At 35.5% G+C, this 18324-nt stretch overlaps 1 protein-coding gene across 3 annotated transcripts in view; it reads left to right on the top strand.

Annotated features, from left to right (window-relative positions):
• The first annotated feature begins 1714 nt into the window (after window positions 1–1714).
• The window catches only part of LOC139985249 (uncharacterized), a 48868-nt gene continuing 32258 nt past the window's right edge, over window positions 1715–18324 (top strand). The window contains exons 1-2 of one of the 3 annotated variants that reach the window (XM_071999528.1): window positions 1715–2277; window positions 11300–11485. In XM_071999528.1, the coding sequence (XP_071855629.1) occupies window positions 11384–11485 (102 nt within the window). In that variant the 5' untranslated portion in view covers window positions 1715–2277; window positions 11300–11383. Of the gene's footprint in view, window positions 2278–6436; window positions 6945–11299; window positions 11486–18324 lie in introns of those variants that run through there. The other 2 variants (XM_071999525.1, XM_071999527.1) reach the window with 2 other exon arrangements.

The raw sequence follows: 18324 nt of genomic DNA on the forward strand, positions 1-18324 counted from the left end.
ACATGGCACCTTGGCAATTACCGGTATATCACCCGGCCCGTTTCTGTACATTGCAAGTTTACAATGAAATCGGAAAACAATAATTTGTAACCCATACTTGCCTGGATCCCCTCGGCATGTTTTACCCCGGCCCATGAGTTGACCCCAACCCTTGGGGCCGTATCACATGACCCCGCACTCTCTTGTCGTATGCAATGATTTTGAACGGATGCATTGACTGATTGATTGATTATCGATTATTAGCACTTTACACTGCAGTTTGGGTTAGGGTTCCCTTAACAAAGTTATAAATAAAGAAAACATGTCAGAATAGCTAATAACATCACCCATTGCAACCCCTTCCCTCAACCCCCACCTTCGCCCCCCCCCCCAAAAAAATATATATATAATAACAATCACAACTCCTTCGTTTGGTTTCTTGATTCAGTTGAATTGAAATGATAATAATTATTATTGATATCGATTTACAAAGAATGTAAGGACATTTATATGACTTAAATACCGTCAGCTATTTTAGGTTAAATTTGGTAGAGCTTTTGATAATACTGAATGACTTAAGCCCTATAATGGCACACACCTCAATTACCCAAAATACCAGTATTATTTCAAGTTGTAAAGGAGAAAAACGAACAATTAGAAAATTTCCATTTTTTTTTTTGTTAGAGATATGTGGTTTTTTGATATTTTCCATTTTTCAATCATTCCACATTTTCCGTGTTATTGTTTCTCTTTGTTCATGTTAGTGGTTCACATTGTTCTTACTAGCATTTTTCACATACTAATGAAGCTTTCAATTGTATTGGAAAATATTGATATTCGACGTAAATACCCTGTGCAAACAAAGACATCTTATTTTAGGGAAGTAAATGTAGTTTCTTATATGACGGCGTCGGGATTAAAGGGTGTGAAGACTCGCGCAAAAAGAAAAGTCTAATGCCGTTAATCTGACCTAGTTTCGAATGAGGTTATAACAGAAGTGTTAGACACCCACCATCCCATAAAATACGCACACAGCTTTCTACCTTCGGTAATTAGACACTAGTGTACAGTCAGTACATACAGCTGCGGTCAATACCCACAGCACAGTGTACAAACGATACAGCGATGGACATCTCAGCTCCAGCTAAAGATAACAAGGTATCACGTTTCATTACTGTCTGCGTTTAGTAGCGACACGCAGAAAGTTAACCTTGTCAGAGCGCGGCACCCGGGTTGGGCGAGTCATTAATGCCTTTATAAGAAGTGACATGCAAGGATAAAGTTCATAATGAGGACAAGGCCTTGCATGGAACGAACAGTTAATCTGATGGATTGCGAATAATTACTGCTATCATTTCGATGTTCTGCAGAACAGTTTAAAAGGTTTACATTAAATCAAAATGTAACTTTATGATTCCATTAAATACGAAGAGCTAGATAACAAGTCTCTTAATTCAAAGCGTCCAGTATTATACGCATATTATACGTCGAATTGTCTGCGATCAAAGTTCAACGATCCGTTGCCTAACTACCGTCGCCATGGTACCGTATTCCGCCGTTGATATTTTAATCGCACTCTATTTGCATAGGTGATGCTCGTATCCTCTTCGGGTTTTCTTAAAGAAGTATACAGTTAACTATATTGGCAAATATCGAAGGCGTTTCTTATTGCTCGCCTACGTTGCTTCGACAGTAAATCAGATGAAGAATCAAAAGTTCTTGCTGTGAACAGCGTGAGATTTTATCTATGAACTTTTACAGTAGTTGCTAAACAAGATCACCTTGTCATAATAAACGAGCACTTGTAATACTTAAAACGGCTTAGAAATGTTAAGTACCTAATGTCGACCACTATATACGAGCGTGTAAATAATAAAACAGCTAAGATATTCAACGTGAATATTTACGGGACTGTTATCGTGGAGACTATACGATTGATGATATTTTGTGACCAAAGGACTGTGACCAAAATAGCTCTTGGATATGAGAACGAAATAATGAAATATGTCACATTGGATATAGTTCGTGTAGTCTGCGCAGGGTGTGGTAGGCTATATGCTACAGTATAGTATAGTCCTACATTCGATTAATCCGTTGAAATAGTACGATAGGCTACATCTTTTGGTCGGATAGGGCAATCCCTATCTGTTTGGAAAATGTGAGAACTAATTACACGAAACCTGGGATTTTGGATTAAATCTTCACAGCACTTATGTCTGGAGTATCCTGGTGAATTTATTATCAGCTGGCCGTGCAGAATTTGTGTTTGCGAGTTCATTCAACTTAAAAAAAGGCTTGGTAAGAGAATGAATTATTCATTTAACCTTAGGCTAATATCTTTCCAGGACAATTTAATCACTGTCTTACATCTGCCGAAGTTAACGAAAAAACAAATTGATGTTATGTGATCAGACGTAGGCTATTAATACTAAATGCTTTGGATAAATATATGGAATGTATTCCCAATTAACTAACCATGTCTCAAACTAATATTACGCCTTCTCGTGAAAATATCTGCCAAATTGTCTGGTCGATTCAAGGTAATTCTTTCAGACAATTATACAGCTAAATTCTGTTTTCTGCCCAACTTTACACCTGATCCTGGTATTGCAATGAATTAAAATTCTGCGAGCTGCACAGGCTAACTAATGCATGAAGTTTGCGTATTGTATGTAGAATATATATATATATATATATATATATATATATGCTATACATATATATCTGCTATACAGATATATGTATATATAGCAAGTATCTCTTTATACTTGTTTTGAATTTACCATCAAACCGCACTGTTTAATGATACCTATTTGATTAATTTCTCAACAAAACGACATTTTATCAAAAACTTTAAAAAAAACGATACTTTTCATGACCAAACAGGGCACAGAGTACTTTCTATTATAAGAAGTGACCCTTTAATTGTTATCGATAATCAATATGAGCTGATATACTTTATTACTATAATGTACTTTATTGGAATATATTATTAAAAAACAAGTTTGCCGAAAGGCTGTACAGGTTAAGGGCATCTGGCAGAGGTTTCTATTAATATGGAAAATGTATGGAAAATATATGTATGGACAAATCACGTATCACGTAATCACGTAATCTCCAACTGAGAGCAAGAATAATAATTATCTACGAAAGACTCCTGACATCACAATTTCACATAATAAAGAACATTTTACTGGTGATGGATTTTGAACGTTTCAGGGGAGAATTATCGATGTTAGGAAGGGGGTGTGATCCTGGGGTCGTTGAAACAAACTTCTTCTAGGCGATATGCGGGGTCCATCGATTTCCCTCCTCCCCCCTCCCCCCCCCCCTCTTCCACCCTCCCCAACCCCTCCCGAAAATTAGACGTCCAAAGGTGGATTCTGATGAATACTTAGACTACAAATTAGGTCAATAATTAGATTATAGCGCAAGATTGTCCTCTAAATTGTTTTTGAGGGTGAAAATGGAAAGGGGGAACACCCCGGCATGCAACCCTCACCCTCCTCATTCTCATTCTCGATCAGCACCTGTCTGTAAGGTGAGTAGTTCCACCGTTGCGCGCGTCATAGCTTTGCAACTTAGAATATATTAGCCTTGTAAGATGCATAACAAGATCACGGGAACACTTACTTAAACAACTTGGGAATCACCCGGGTGTCCGATGTTGTATTCCTATGCACCCTTCACAGCTGCAGGCTTTGAAATGCGTAGCCCGTTCTACGTGCCCCGACTTACAATTGACTGTGGAGTTATTGTTTACGGCTTTCGATAAGATATAATCAAGACATCGACTACATGTGCGCAAACGCATACACATGATCTACATTGAGAAATGAGGCACAGTAAGTTGGCATACGAAATCAACGTACCTTGATAATGTTGCGTCGGTATCAACTCCATTACAGGCAATCGGTACTTTTAATACGTAGGTAATTTGCCAATTTGAATTTACATAAGTAAACCAATAGGTTATACTCTGAGACATCTGGGTAAATGATTTGACCCTTACGTACAACCAACTTTGTGGAAACTTTTGTCCCCAAAACAAGTATATAAAAAAAGAGGATAATTTGGTCAAAGCTGTCTGCATTCTTCTTTTGTTGGCAAAACTTTGCATAGGTTTGGTTGGATACACACATACCCAGTGTTGAGTATAGGCTACTTGCCTAACGTTAAAGAGTGTATTAATTATGATAAAGGATATGGATAAGTAAGCACAAACATACAAGGAAGGCACTGTACATACAGTATACTACAGGATCGTATAGATTTATCGTGGTCGAATGACAATCATATTTAAATTACTTTCTTTGAAGCAGTTGGGAAAAGTGGTGACTAGGGATAGGGAAGATAGGAGAGTGGGCAAAGTGGGCAAAGTGGGTTGGATTTGGGAATGTTGGAGTGCTGAGAGGGATTCCTAAATTAACTCGGGGTTGTCAACCTTTGACCTTTGGTAAGAAGTAAAGAAAAGTCTGTATCAATCTACACATTTTGCGAATCCTATAGTTTATATGATCACGGTCACAGATTTGATACTCAGGCGAATGTATTTTAACGACTGAACAGATGACACCATGTACGTGCCGCAAATCAAATGTAAAAGCATGAAACATGGCCTAGTATCGGCGCCAAAGGTTTTAGAAGAAAACAAATAAATTGGTTTTCATATGTGTTAAAAGTTAATACTTCTCTTATACCCAGAACCCATGTCAACCTATACTTTGAGAAATTTAAAGGAGGCTAAATCCCAAAGCCATCCAAACAGGCCATCCATACGTAGTGTCAAAGGTACTATATGAGAGCAAATCTGATAGTAGGCCGCATTCTATTTCAGTATTTAAACAACCGGTTTAAAGAGGAATTTATGACCCTCTTAGCAGAAAGTAATCGGTCACTTTTTATGCTAGAGGCATGCATCACGACTAAACTTTACAACCAGATGTCAATTGTTTGCTGTACAAGTTGTTTAAAAAACAAGAGCTTCAGTTAGTCCAATGAGCTCCTGTGTAAACTAGCCAATACAAATATTCAACTAATATCCAATGTTCAAGTTACAGTGATGAGTAATAACAGACTTCTCTATGATAGCCAGTAGGTGAATGGGTGGAGGGGGGCTTGGGAGCCGGCGGAATGGGGGCAAAAGAGGCCAAAGTATCGCTGTAACGATAGTTGCATTTATAACCTCCATTTACAGAAATAGGTTTAAGTAGACTCACAGGACCCTAAGCTGAATTACAGCCAAAATAATTTTCTTGTTCCTTCGAGAAATTAGGCTAGTCTATTTTGATGTTAATAACGAGTACCGGATAACTTTGCCTTCGAACAAAATTAGCGTTTATAAAGTTTCCTTAGCCTTTTCGTGTTTCAAGATATACACCTTTAAACTACTTTAAATCTCTGCAATGCTCCTTTAAGACTGATTTCATAGTGCCGGTGGCTCCTCGGGTGCAGGCTGTGTGTTCTTATTTCTTCACATATTAAACAGAAGAGAACCCTCAGATAACATTCAGACCACTTCGTCTTGACAAATTTATAAATTTGTTGTGAATATGTCATTTAAAGCCATTTCTATTGAGGTTAAGGCTTATACGTGTTTCTATTGAGCTTTTGTCTTGCATCTGAGGAAATGACGTAATGATCTGCGTGTTAACTTAGTTGTACAGTCATTTAATTTGATCAGTCTCAGAAGTCTGTTTTTTTTTTAAATAAAAATGTTATAGAAATAATACCTTATTGATACGATAGTCCACAAAATATCAAAAGTAATTTCGTACCTAAAGTCATCGTTAAGTTTAGTACTATTTCTATAGTTATAAGCATGCCCTACAACTAGCTATTCCCAATATGGAGATGAGGTTACTACCTAAGGATCCCGAGGACAAATGAACTTCAATGTCCAAAGCCCTTCAAGACCCTGAGGTCAAGATGTTCCGGTGACACTTCCAGACAAGAGATTTTGAACCTACTGAATATTATTATTTTTTCGGAAGGGTTGGAGGGTTTGCCAGCAAATGTTAATAAGGGGGTCAAGCCTATTGTGCCCTTGGGTCCAAGACTGGAGTGTTTACACGGCTGTTCTATATCCATAACACAGGATATCAACCGTGCATGTCGCTATTCTTTTGTATTTCAGTACCTGGAGACATCACACAGGAACCTCAAACACGTTTTGTTTCTTGATGTTTTTTCTTCATTCATTTATATATTTATTTATTTATATATTTATTTATATATTAAGGCTATCCCCAAACAGTCTCATTATGGTCGTCACAACATCTTTAAGTTAACCAGTCTTAGTTGATCACACCCGATAGTCAACCCGCCTCAGTGGCTGATCTAACACCTCTAAAACTACATCACAGGTTACAATATTAACATCACACGATAAGGACACCGAAAACTACAATAGACTGCGGCAACAGTTGTGTGTATATAAATATACAATAACTCCGATGTATATACTGGATAGTGTACTTTCCTGTGTATCACGCTAGTGCAGGCTCGCAGAAGATTTTGTCAATCATGAGCTCGGAGTATAGTTAAAATGTTATCCCTATTAAGCCAACGGTCTGTATCCAATTGATCTCATCCACTTTCTATGGGATAATTGCATCCATTCCTCAGTAGCAATTTCCGTCTTTCGGATCCATCCAATGACGAGATCTCATGGTGCATTAAATCTCCAGTCACTGAATGACTAACTAACCCTGTTCTGATTCGGGGAACTGAGCCTGACTGAATCACAGTTCTCAGAACGAGAGAGATTCGGAGGATGTGGAGGAGGACATTATTTTGTCATCATTTTCGAGGATCTTCAACGAGCGTTGCTCATCGTAACCTGAGCGACTGTGCAATATCTTTCAGTTTCTAAATAGTGTTTGATCAAAGCATGGAGGTAAAAACAGCTCCATGATCAAAGTAAAACGTTCGTGTCAATTTGTGTATACACATCGACAACGAGGGTGAGTGTTACGTCTCCATACTTCCTTTTGTTCTTTCTTTCATTCTTTCCTTCTCCCTTTAAACATTTTATTATATTTATAGACAATTCAATGTTCTTCCTTTTGATCATACTTTTCACAATTGCTGTCACCTTTATCTTTTCTAGTTAAAAGTGTCCTTTCCTAAGTATTATTCCTAGGTATTATGTAATGGTTAATTGAATGTAGAAAATCCACTTCGAAAATACACAATATTTGTGTACACATAGAAAACATTACAATGGCATTGTGTGGACAAATATTTGTCCACGTAAGTTCGGATGTCTACAAGTATACGTCCACACCGGCTCATATAATGTGCGAATACATGTGGACATATATAAATGTTTACATTCTCCTCGATTACATATCCGGGCACACATATATATGCAAATATATGTTGGGATTGTATGGACATATATCCTCGAATATGTGTCCACGATTCTTTGAATACATGTGGACCTACATCATCTTATTATGCGAACTAATGTCGCGATGTTTACACAACGCTATGTTGACATTGAATGTTATGTCATCGTTCTTCAAATGTCCACATAAAATATTCGAACACATTTGAACTAGTATTTGTAGATATATATATATATATATATATATATATATATATATATATATATATAATATATATATATATATCATTTAAAATGACAACACAGAACTCTAGTTAATACATATACATTGTTAATAAAACATATATTGCAGTTAATTGAAAATGTCATTCCTATGTTAATATGATACGGGAAACAGCACAAACTTCACTTTATGTGAGTTCGGGAGGAAGGTAGAATAATTGTTATTATAATTAGTTGATGATGATATGTCTCTGTGATACTTGATTAATTTTTCTCTCAAGTCATCAACTTGTGAAGAGTCTCTAAAGCTATGCTTTCGTTACATTGCTTCTGATTGGAAGGTCGTGATGGTTGCATTATTTGAATGCACCACATTATGCAAATGAAAACTCAGCGTGATCCGTTATAGCTACACTTACTAGCAGCTCAACTACCAGTGGCGTCGCTAAAACACCCGGGGGGAGGTAGGGGTAAGTACCCTCCACGGAAATTCAGGAACGAAACGAAGTCAGCAAAAAACAAATTGGCAAAAAGGAAAATAGATACCAAGGTATATTATACAGGGTAGGCTACTTTTTATTACAGTTCGGAGAAAGTGGCGGATTCGATGATCCGCGGGGCGCCCCCCCCCCCCTATCCGTGGTCGTTGCCTAGGTATTACATAGGTTTCTACACCTACACCTCCCCTTCCCCCTTTTTGAACTCACACAAACTATCAAAGGAGTTATGAGCGCACACTTGCGATAAGAGCTAATTACAGAACTACTTTTTCAAGTCTAAATAAAGTCTAAATAAGCATCGGATTGAGCCATTTGACGTCTCAAAGTGCAATGACCTCTGGGGCAGGACCTTCTGAATCCCCCCCCCCCTCCCCACCTCCAACGTGGCGTTCACCTTACTTGATGCCATTGCGAATGATTGCAGAATGTTATAGGGCCTGTATGGTGTCATGAAAAATCAAAACAATACAATTCGCCTTAACTCGACTTGAATGAATCTTACAATGCCCATCGCACCACACAATGTCAGCTACGCATCTGACAAAGATAATGGGGTTTTCAATTTAAAGGAGTGACTGTCCGATTTTGACATTCTCCAATATCATCATGGACATAAAAATTGTATTTCCTTTTGTCACAAGCTGAATAAATGTGAGTTTACCTGAAATTGCGAGATCAATATTACACAAAATGAGTCTTCAGTTTGCTTTCATGATTTCAACATTTCGGGGTTTGTTTCCATTTTTATGAAAAATTTGGCGATGCTAGTTCAGTTGATCAAAATCCTTTATGAAAATTTGACAATTTCATACCTTTTTAGTAATTTTAATTATAGGGCCTGGAAATCGAAATTGGATTTCCGAGCACACAATGTTTAGTACTGGCGTCACATGTACGCACCAAGTGACGTGTTCATTAGTACAGCTTAGACTTGAAGGTAACCAAATAACATTGAAAGAGCCAGGCGTGTAGTAACCGGAAATGTCAGACTTAAAGGGATATTTCAGTGGCTATAACCTCTTCTTTGCGTAAAAAGAATTATGTAAACTTTTCTAAATCTTTAAGTCAAAGGTCACATTCTTAAAGCATTTTATATGGTGAAGTTACGAAACTTTCAAATCAAAAATTACATTTTTTTTATACAAAACAAATAACAAGAAGAAAACAGATCCCCACCCCTACCAATTGCAACTCGACCCCTCCCCCCCCCCAAAAAAAAGAAAACTTCATAGGAGTCATTAAAGCACAACCTTGCTTGTAGGTCTAATTACATATTTAATTTATATCCTAAACTATGCCTCAGAATTCATCATTTCCATGTCTTAAACTTGAATTCTTTTCCTAAGAAGACCCCAATCCCTCTATACACCAACTGCCCCCAGGACGAGCACTCCTTTATTTAAATCCTGTCTCCCCCCCCCCTCTCAAAGAGGACAAATATAGTGTGCCTATAAGGCTCCAGAGGTTGTTATACAGGCACTGCATGTGCATTTTACAAGTTTAATCTATACAGAGGATGATCATAGCTGTCAAATGAATATTTAGTTTTTTTTTATTTATTTTTTATCAGGTTTGTACTTTTTCTGCTAAAGATACTCGTGTAGAACTATATATCTAAAAAAAAATAGGTTTAGATGAAGACACCAAAACCCGACTAAATCTTAGCTTTAATGCTTTAAAGCTTTAATGCTTTGATGCTTTCGTATAATTTCTTTATGCGATTCCGTTCTGTTACTTTAAAAGACATTAGCTTCAACGATTGTTTCCGAAGCATGAATAATACCAATGTAATGACATTTAAAGCTATGCATGGTTTATCAAGCAATAGTAATGACGTTTCAGTTCCTTCCGAACACTCTATTGACTTAATGAGGCGCTAATGGTATTTACGTCGGTCAGGTGGAGATGAATTTAGCTCTCTTATTGACCGCTTCTTCTTCTTCTTTTTCTTCTTAGCTTAAATGATCAATAAAATGTTTTTATCGTCTCGCATAACAGTTGATGGTCTACACCTGTACATGTGACGCATGTTTTCTCTTAGAGACCCAAACAGGGAAATGAGAGGAGTTATAGATGAACATGCACAGGGCAAGGTCTAGATGGTCGGTTGTTATACGTTAACTAAGAATATATATATCTTGTATCCAAGCAATATACATGGATTACACTGATTAGCTCACTGTTAATGTTTATGTTTGTCCTTTTGTTAGTGAAAGACTTCTTTAACAGATCCTCTGAAAGATAACTCCAAAAATCGACAAAATGACTTATTGACAAATACAAATCTCATGCAAAATACAGAGTCACTTACTTCAATTGCAGAACATAGATATTCAGTCGCATATTATGCAAATTCAGTCGCATAATATGCATATTCAGTCGTGCATATTCAGTCGCATATTATGCATATTCACTCCGTAGTATGAACATTCAGTAAAGAATAGTGTGTATATTTGGGCTATTCCCGTCAAGTTCCTCCCAAAAGCGCAAAATTACTTATTAACAACAATTCTCAAGCAAAATACAGAGTCACTTACTTCAATTGCAGAACATAGATATTCAATCGCGTCTTATGCATAATCATACTTTAAATCAGTAATATACATATTATGCATAATCAATCATACAGGATGAATATTTAGTAATTTATAGTATGCCTATTCAGACCATTTCCGTCAAGAGCTGAAAAGTATTCATTTCTGCAGCCAGTTGGCATTTTTTTTTCCGTCACCCTCTACTGTCCTCCCTCACATCATGCTTGAAAATGCTTGAACGGACAGTATGAACAGTTCCAAACCTTTATTTGATCGATAGAATACATTCAAACTGCTCAAAATTACAGTAAAAGTTAGTTTGATGCTTTAGTTCAAAATATATTATAGAAATAAATTCCAAACTGGGCGATTTATATAAGAAGGACATTATTCTTTTTCTCAAGCGCAAAGAGAGATATTTCAAAAATCGATATGTTACGAAGTTTTATAAGCATTTCTTGTAGGTAATATCTACTGTAACAAACAGTATGTAACTATAAAACACCTCGGGTTTTTTCATCTACTTCGTTTTCCATAGACGTAACCACATACAAACGATCCTGGCTAATCTCTAATCTCACTCACACATGCCGGCGAAATTTAATGTTCCTTTATGCATTGGTTTGAATGCAGGCCTGTCACTAATTAACTACCGTCAATTTCCTCTCAATTGTTTTGGCATTTAGAAAATATTTTTGTCCTTACTTCATTAGTGTAGAAAGAGACCTACTGATGACGTTCCCATGGTAATCATCACAGCCATCGATGAGGACCAATAGACTACAGTGTAAGGAGCAATGGGCGCTATGAGCAGGAACGTTAGCCTACCAGAACAGCCCGCTGTAAGACGAAAGACACAAGGCTTTGTGACGTCATCACCGTCTACGCATGACGTAACAGTAAGTAACAATTCTTATAGATGTCGTAAGGACAAGGTTGACTTAAGTCTAACAAGATCCTATCCTAAGGTGCTTTAAGTAGATTCGATTAGATATGTATTATTGGATTGCACTTTCAGACCTATACGACATTTGTAGTATCAAAGCAAGGCATGTTCTGGACTACTTTAAAGAAGCGCAAGGTGGTTGAATATATTAATAATAATAACAATAATCATAATTATAATCATGATCATGATCATGATCATGGTCATGATAATAATAATAATAATACTACTAATAATAATAATAATCAGCCGTTAGTTTTACGACGCTAAAGCGACCACAAATGTAGGAGAAACCAGCAAGAGCTTATGGATTACAACTAACACGTCGGGTGGGTTCCAATTCATCATTTGAACACAAATTTGGAATCTTTGCGATTTAGAAAGTCGTTTCAGATGGAAAAGCCGTAGATTGCTCTTGGATGAAACCCTACCTTACTATGACCCGGCTGGGAATCGAACCCAGAATCTCCCGATCGCTAAGAATATAGAATAAGAAGCTAAGAATATATTATCAAGACTTACATTAGATAGACACCACGTATTATCGAACACATAAACAATGGAATGTATTCTATGCTATACTTAAAACAGTGTTCAGAACTACATTTTCAGTTTCACAGGACACATTATAAGAGGAAAACAGGGCATTAACCATTAACCACTAAGTTCCTTTAAACCAGCATTTAGAGCTTCAATAACTGTGCAAGAGTTATCAGTAAAACGTTTAGACCGTATTGGCAGGTTTGAAGCAGGAAGTATATGCTTTGAAGCAAGAATTCTATACTTTGAAACATGAATTCAATGCTTTGAAGCAGGAAGTCTATGTGTTGAAGCAGGAATTCTATGCATTGAAGCAGGAAGTTTATGCTTTTAAGCAGGAAGTATATGCTTTGAAGCAGGAATTTTATGCCTTGAAGCAGGAATTTTATGCCTTGCAGCAGGATGCATATGCTTTGAAGCAAGAATATATGCTTTGAAGCAGGAAGTATATGCTTTGAAGCAGTAATTCTATGCTTAGAAGCAGGAAGTCTATACTCTTACGCAGGAAGTCTATGCTTTTAAGCAGGAATTCTGTGCTTTGAAGCAGGAAGTATATGTTTTGAAGCAGGAAGTCTATGCTTTTAAGCAGGAAGTATATATGCTTTGAAACAGGAAGTGTATGCTTTGATTCAGGAATTGTATGCTTTGAAGCAGGAAGTCTATGCCTTTAAGCAGGAAGTCTATGCTTTTAAGCAGGAAGTATATATGATTTGAAACAGGAAGTATATGCTTTGATTCAGGAATTGTATGCTTTGAAGCAGTAATTGTATGCTTTGAAGCAGGGAGTATATGATTTGAATCAGGAAGTAAATGCTTAGAAGCAGGAAGTCTGTGCCTTGAAGCAGGAAGTCTATGCTTTTAAGCAGGAAGTCTGTGCTTTGAAACAGGAAGTATCTGTTTTGAAACAGGAAGTATATGCTTTGAAGCAGGAAGAATATGCTTTGAAGCAGGAAGTCTATGCTTTGAAGCAGGAAGTCTACGCTCTGAAGTTTTAAGCCCAATTTTAATGTCTACATGCATATAAACAGATAGAGAGATAGACAACACTTCAGAGTAATGTCAAGTCGCATACTATGACAAGACTTCCTCGGGATATTTACCTAAAGTTGTTCAGAAGAGACGCGTTTCTATGACATTCGATATTTTGGTTATGTTCGTCGCGTCAAACAAGCAAAGATTCCATTAGTTTTTGTTTATTTTTGGTTTTAAATTTCATGACGTCAACATTTTGTCTGGTGGGGAGGTATCTGATCTGGTTACCATAGAAACCTAACGATCAAATGACGTCATTCCCATCTTGGATCTTCATAGGTGGCATTCTTTCCTGAGAGAGAGAAAGACAAAATTAATATTAATATTTCATCGAATAAAGATGATACAAAGATGAAACATTAACTAAAACATCGTTTTTATTCCCACACGGAATCCGAAAATAGAGTTGTTATCTAAGTTTGGGGATTTGCGAAGCACAAAGCATGTTGATAAATTGAAGAACCTTTTTTTTATTTAAAAAACAAAAAGAAAATGTCACGTGTTTTGTTGCAGGGCAGGGCAGGGCGGACTGAAATGTTCACAAATCTAAGCTAAAGAAACAAAATAACAGACGAGTAGTGATGATGTAAAGAGTCGAACCTTTTGATCAAGTCAAGTCACCCTTGGGGAGAGTCACAAGTTTGTCTAAGTCAAGTCAAGTCGAGAAAAAAAAAGTTTTCAAAGGAGACACAAACGTATGCAGCATTATTGATTTATGTTATAGGGATAACTGTGATGAAAAACATCACCAAACAGCTAAGAAAAATATCATTCTATTTAAGATGTGACACAAGTTTAAAATTTTCCTTCAAGTACTTGGAAACTTGATCAAGTCTAAATATGACATCATCGGGCCACATTTGTGTTACTAAGAAGACCCCAATCCCCCTACATGTCAGTTGACGTCAACTACCCCAGGACGAGCACTCCTTTATTTAAATCTTGTCTCCCAGCCCCCCCCCCCTTCCCGCCAAAAAGAGGACAAATATATGGTGCCTATAAGGCTCCATAGGTTGTTATACAGGAACTGTATGTGCATTTTACAAGTTTAATCTACAGAGGATGATCATAGCTTTTTACTTCATTTATATTTTCTGAAATGGAGATGTTTTTTTTTACTTCAAATTCTGAATTTCAAATATTGAAGCTCTTAACAATGACCTAACTATGGCATTAGTTTTATGTCGACACTGTTGTAAATATGAACAGAACACAAAAGGAAAGTACCAGGTTTCGGAGCAATTTTACATCACAGATTTACAAACTGACGGCTACCAGACTCAACTTTCAAACTAGGACATCTCCCAACGGAGTCAAATGTTGCCTAGCTGTTTGGGGGGGGGGGGGGCGGTTGTTCTTCCTTAAGAACTCTGTCATATATGAACCGAAGATGATGGCTAGGCCCGTGTCTCATTTATGTCAATTCAATTAACACGTGACTCCAGTCACGTACGTAACAAAAATCTGCCAGTGCCAACTCGAGTCAGTAGTTGACTTACACAATTCACATTAATGTGATAACATAAGTGCATTTCAGATCGTCCATGTTATGATCAGGTTGATTGAAATGTTCAAGCACAGGAAAGAGATTGTATGTTTGTGATTATTCAATCGAATCCGGACTGGAAGGCGCTTTGTGACGTTATTCGGAGTTGAAATACTACAAGAGTTAAACAAGATAAAATGGTTATATTTCGCACACGTCTTTGAGAAGCAGATCTACTCTCAGTTGTTTTTTTAGAAAATTCGTCTCACTTATTTCAATATTTACGCCCTTCGGTGGACTGGAAAGGGGTTAATCTGTATTATTTCCATTATAACACCTGAACTACACACGTAGACAGCTATATACAACTATAAATAACTGTTTGGTCCATTAACTCTAAATGACATATACATATAATGCACTTTTGTAGATAATTGAGTTGCGAAATAAATACACTAATTCAGAAAAAGAAAGGTCAACAACAGAAATCTGACTGAGAGACTACAAAATATAAAAAAGTTATGTAAAAATAATAACAATGTATTTATATATATATATCAAATATATCAAATATACATATACATATCTACGAAAGTGCATCAAACCTTTATTATAATACCTAGGCCTTCATTATAATACATAGGCCATCCTTATAATACATAGGCCTATCTCAAAGTATGCTATAATTGCTTTTAAATTGTTACAGACTTCCATAGTGTTTGCTAAAAGTCTTCAGCTGCGTACAGCCAAACTATTGATCAACTATACCGATAATCATATCACCACTTTGTGGGAGAATATATCCCTACAGTAAACGTATGAACAAATTTCACGTCATTACTGTCAGACTTTAGTGAATCCATTTCATTTCCATCGCAGTTTCTTTTCTGTTTTTATGTTCAGAGCAAAGCTCAACCGAGTCCATCAATATCTTTCACACACTCAAATGTTTACTCGAGCTTGCTTGAAGTAATCAACATAGCTCATGCCTATATTTAAATAATGGGATGTTTGATCTTTACAAGGACTTTTTCATCACACATGGTTGTTTCTCTTTCATCAAGAAACGGCTTTCAATAAACTGGGTCCATTTAAGCTGATACAAGGCCGCGAAGATAACTTTGATCAGTACAGAGTGTTCTTAACAACTATACCTGCTTCCAAGAGACTTTTCTCTATCGTCTGCTTTCTGTTAATGCAATTTTTGACAAATGTCATTTCGGTTAGTACATCTACTACTGAACCGTAAATCATCTTGTCTCAGGTAATCAGAAGCAAAAGGAAGTTATGGCACGCCGTTCTGAACTTAATCCATCAATGATTTTAACCATTCTAATATATCTGTCGACGGTTAGTTCCATCCAGACGGAATGAGTCCTTAAATATTGTCAACAATAGGATACGATTAACAACCAAACATTCGTGTTTTTAAATCGACTTTTTGACTTTTTGAGATAATGATGATGATAACTTTAAAGAATTTCGTTTTTAAATCTAGAATTGAATAGCAAGGTCACATTCATTTGTGTTGACTAAAATAGTTTTACAAGTTTTATTTCAAAAGAACAGACAAAGTCGATAAAGTGTAAATGGATAAATTTTATACAGATGTTTAGTTTTGATATATCATAGGTCAATAGAGCCAAAAATATTCTAGTACTGTTTCAATAGCTATGCCAGTTTTAAAGATACTCAGCTTTAAAATATATTCAATCACGCAAATACAACAGTGACGATGACGTAGGCTCCACAGAGCAGGTTTATATAGTAAATATATTTTATACATTTTATATAGGTTATATAGTTTATATGGTTTATATAGTTTATATAGTTTATATATAGTTTATATATATAGTTTATATAGTTATATATAGTTTATATACTTAAAATAGTTGATATTTTTATATAGTTTATATAGTTTACATAGTTGACATAGTTGATATAGTTCATTTAGTTTATATAGTTAATATAGTTAATATATTTTATATGGTTTATATAGTTTATATATAGTTTATATATAGTATATATATATAGTTTATATAGTTATATATAGTTTATGTAATTAACATAGTTTATATATTTTATATAGTTTATAAAGTTTACATAGTTGATATACTTAATTTAGTTTATATAGTTCACATAGTTCATATTGTTTACATAGTTTACATAGTTGATATTGATATAGTTGATATAAGTGATATAGTTGATATAGTTATATATAGTTGATATAGTTACATATAGTTGATATAGTTACATATAATTGATATTGTTACATATAGTTTAGATCGTTGAGACACTTTATATAACCGTTGTTCATCACCCTTGGATGATATTCAATACCTTTGTTGGTATTTTTGTAACATCTTGTATAAGTTATAGAAGTCCTTTCTTTCACTCTTGAGTTTGTGTGGCATCTGGAGAAGAGATCTTATTGTCTTTACATATTAAACTAAGTCGTCCAGCCGCTTTAATGTGATGAATCTCAGATATTTTAAAAGAGACATCCATCACAACTTAAAATTAGTAAAGTATATAGAAGTTCAGTCTGGTCTGCAAACTGCAGTCACTGTTGGGTAGTTTTGTAATGATCTGTAACATATATTTTGTTCTACAATACCATCCTTCAAGTTTTCCAATTTTTCTAACAGCATTGAAAGTACGAGAAAGCTTAATACGAAAATGGTCTGAGCGACTTCTTGGTTCTGTTGTCTATCAAAATTATTAATTAATTACCTGCTCGTAACCACCCTTACCTTGCTTGAAATGTCTAGAAAGGTGTCTTTATCATAATTTCATAAGATTACAATCCTTGTTGAGTTACTAAAAGTCATTTTAGTCAATTTAAATTGATGTCTAAATAGTAAAAAGCTGCTTTCATTTTATGGTCACCGAATTACACTTTTTTAAGAAGAATTTTCCGCATTCTCCCGTTTTACGGTTTTGCTATAAACAAGACTCAGAATCACTTTATTTTATCACCTGCAGTTCTCGTTAGTTCGTTTATCCATTAGGATGAAAACATTTGCCGTTCTAAAAGTACACTATACTGAGAAGGTTCGGTTTTTCTTGTTTTTGTTGATGTTGATGCTGATGTTAATGCTGATGTTGATGCTGATGTTGATGCTGATGTTGATGCTGATGTTGATGTTTTTTTTCTTTCTTTTTTTAAAAAACGATGGGTTCAGTTAATTTCTACGTCCGACCTATTTTGGGAACAATTTTGTTACGTAGTAACATTAGAACATTTTATCCAATTGAGTTCTTTAAACATGATAGCATCTGAAAAATAACATCAAATTTGACACAAGTTTTCCACATCTGGGTAACGTAAACTTGGCTAATAAATATCTGGTTAATGTTATCACCCATGTATGGTTATCTGAACTTCAAATCTAAGAAAATAATTGTAGAGTATAAAAGTAGAGTTTAGCCTATAACGAAGAATGAGAGAAGATGTATTACTATCATTTTAAATTAAGAAAGTTAAAAGAACCTCTAAATTCTTGGTAGAAACAATTCCCGTTTCTTTTCTCTTATTGACAGAATGCCATCAAACTTCTTCAAAAGATAGCAATTAAAATTAACTGATATGACTTTGACAATCCTGTTTTGGCCCAAAAATTAATTCCGTTAACTAAAAATTCTGAATTTTTTATTATATTCCAAATCCATCATAAATAATATCAACCCTTGTTGTTATTTGTTATCATTATCTTTTTCAGTTTATTTACACA

The sequence above is a fragment of the Apostichopus japonicus genome, chromosome 17 (assembly GCF_037975245.1).
Source record: "Apostichopus japonicus isolate 1M-3 chromosome 17, ASM3797524v1, whole genome shotgun sequence".
In the NCBI taxonomy this organism is placed as follows: domain Eukaryota; kingdom Metazoa; phylum Echinodermata; class Holothuroidea; order Aspidochirotida; family Stichopodidae; genus Apostichopus; species Apostichopus japonicus.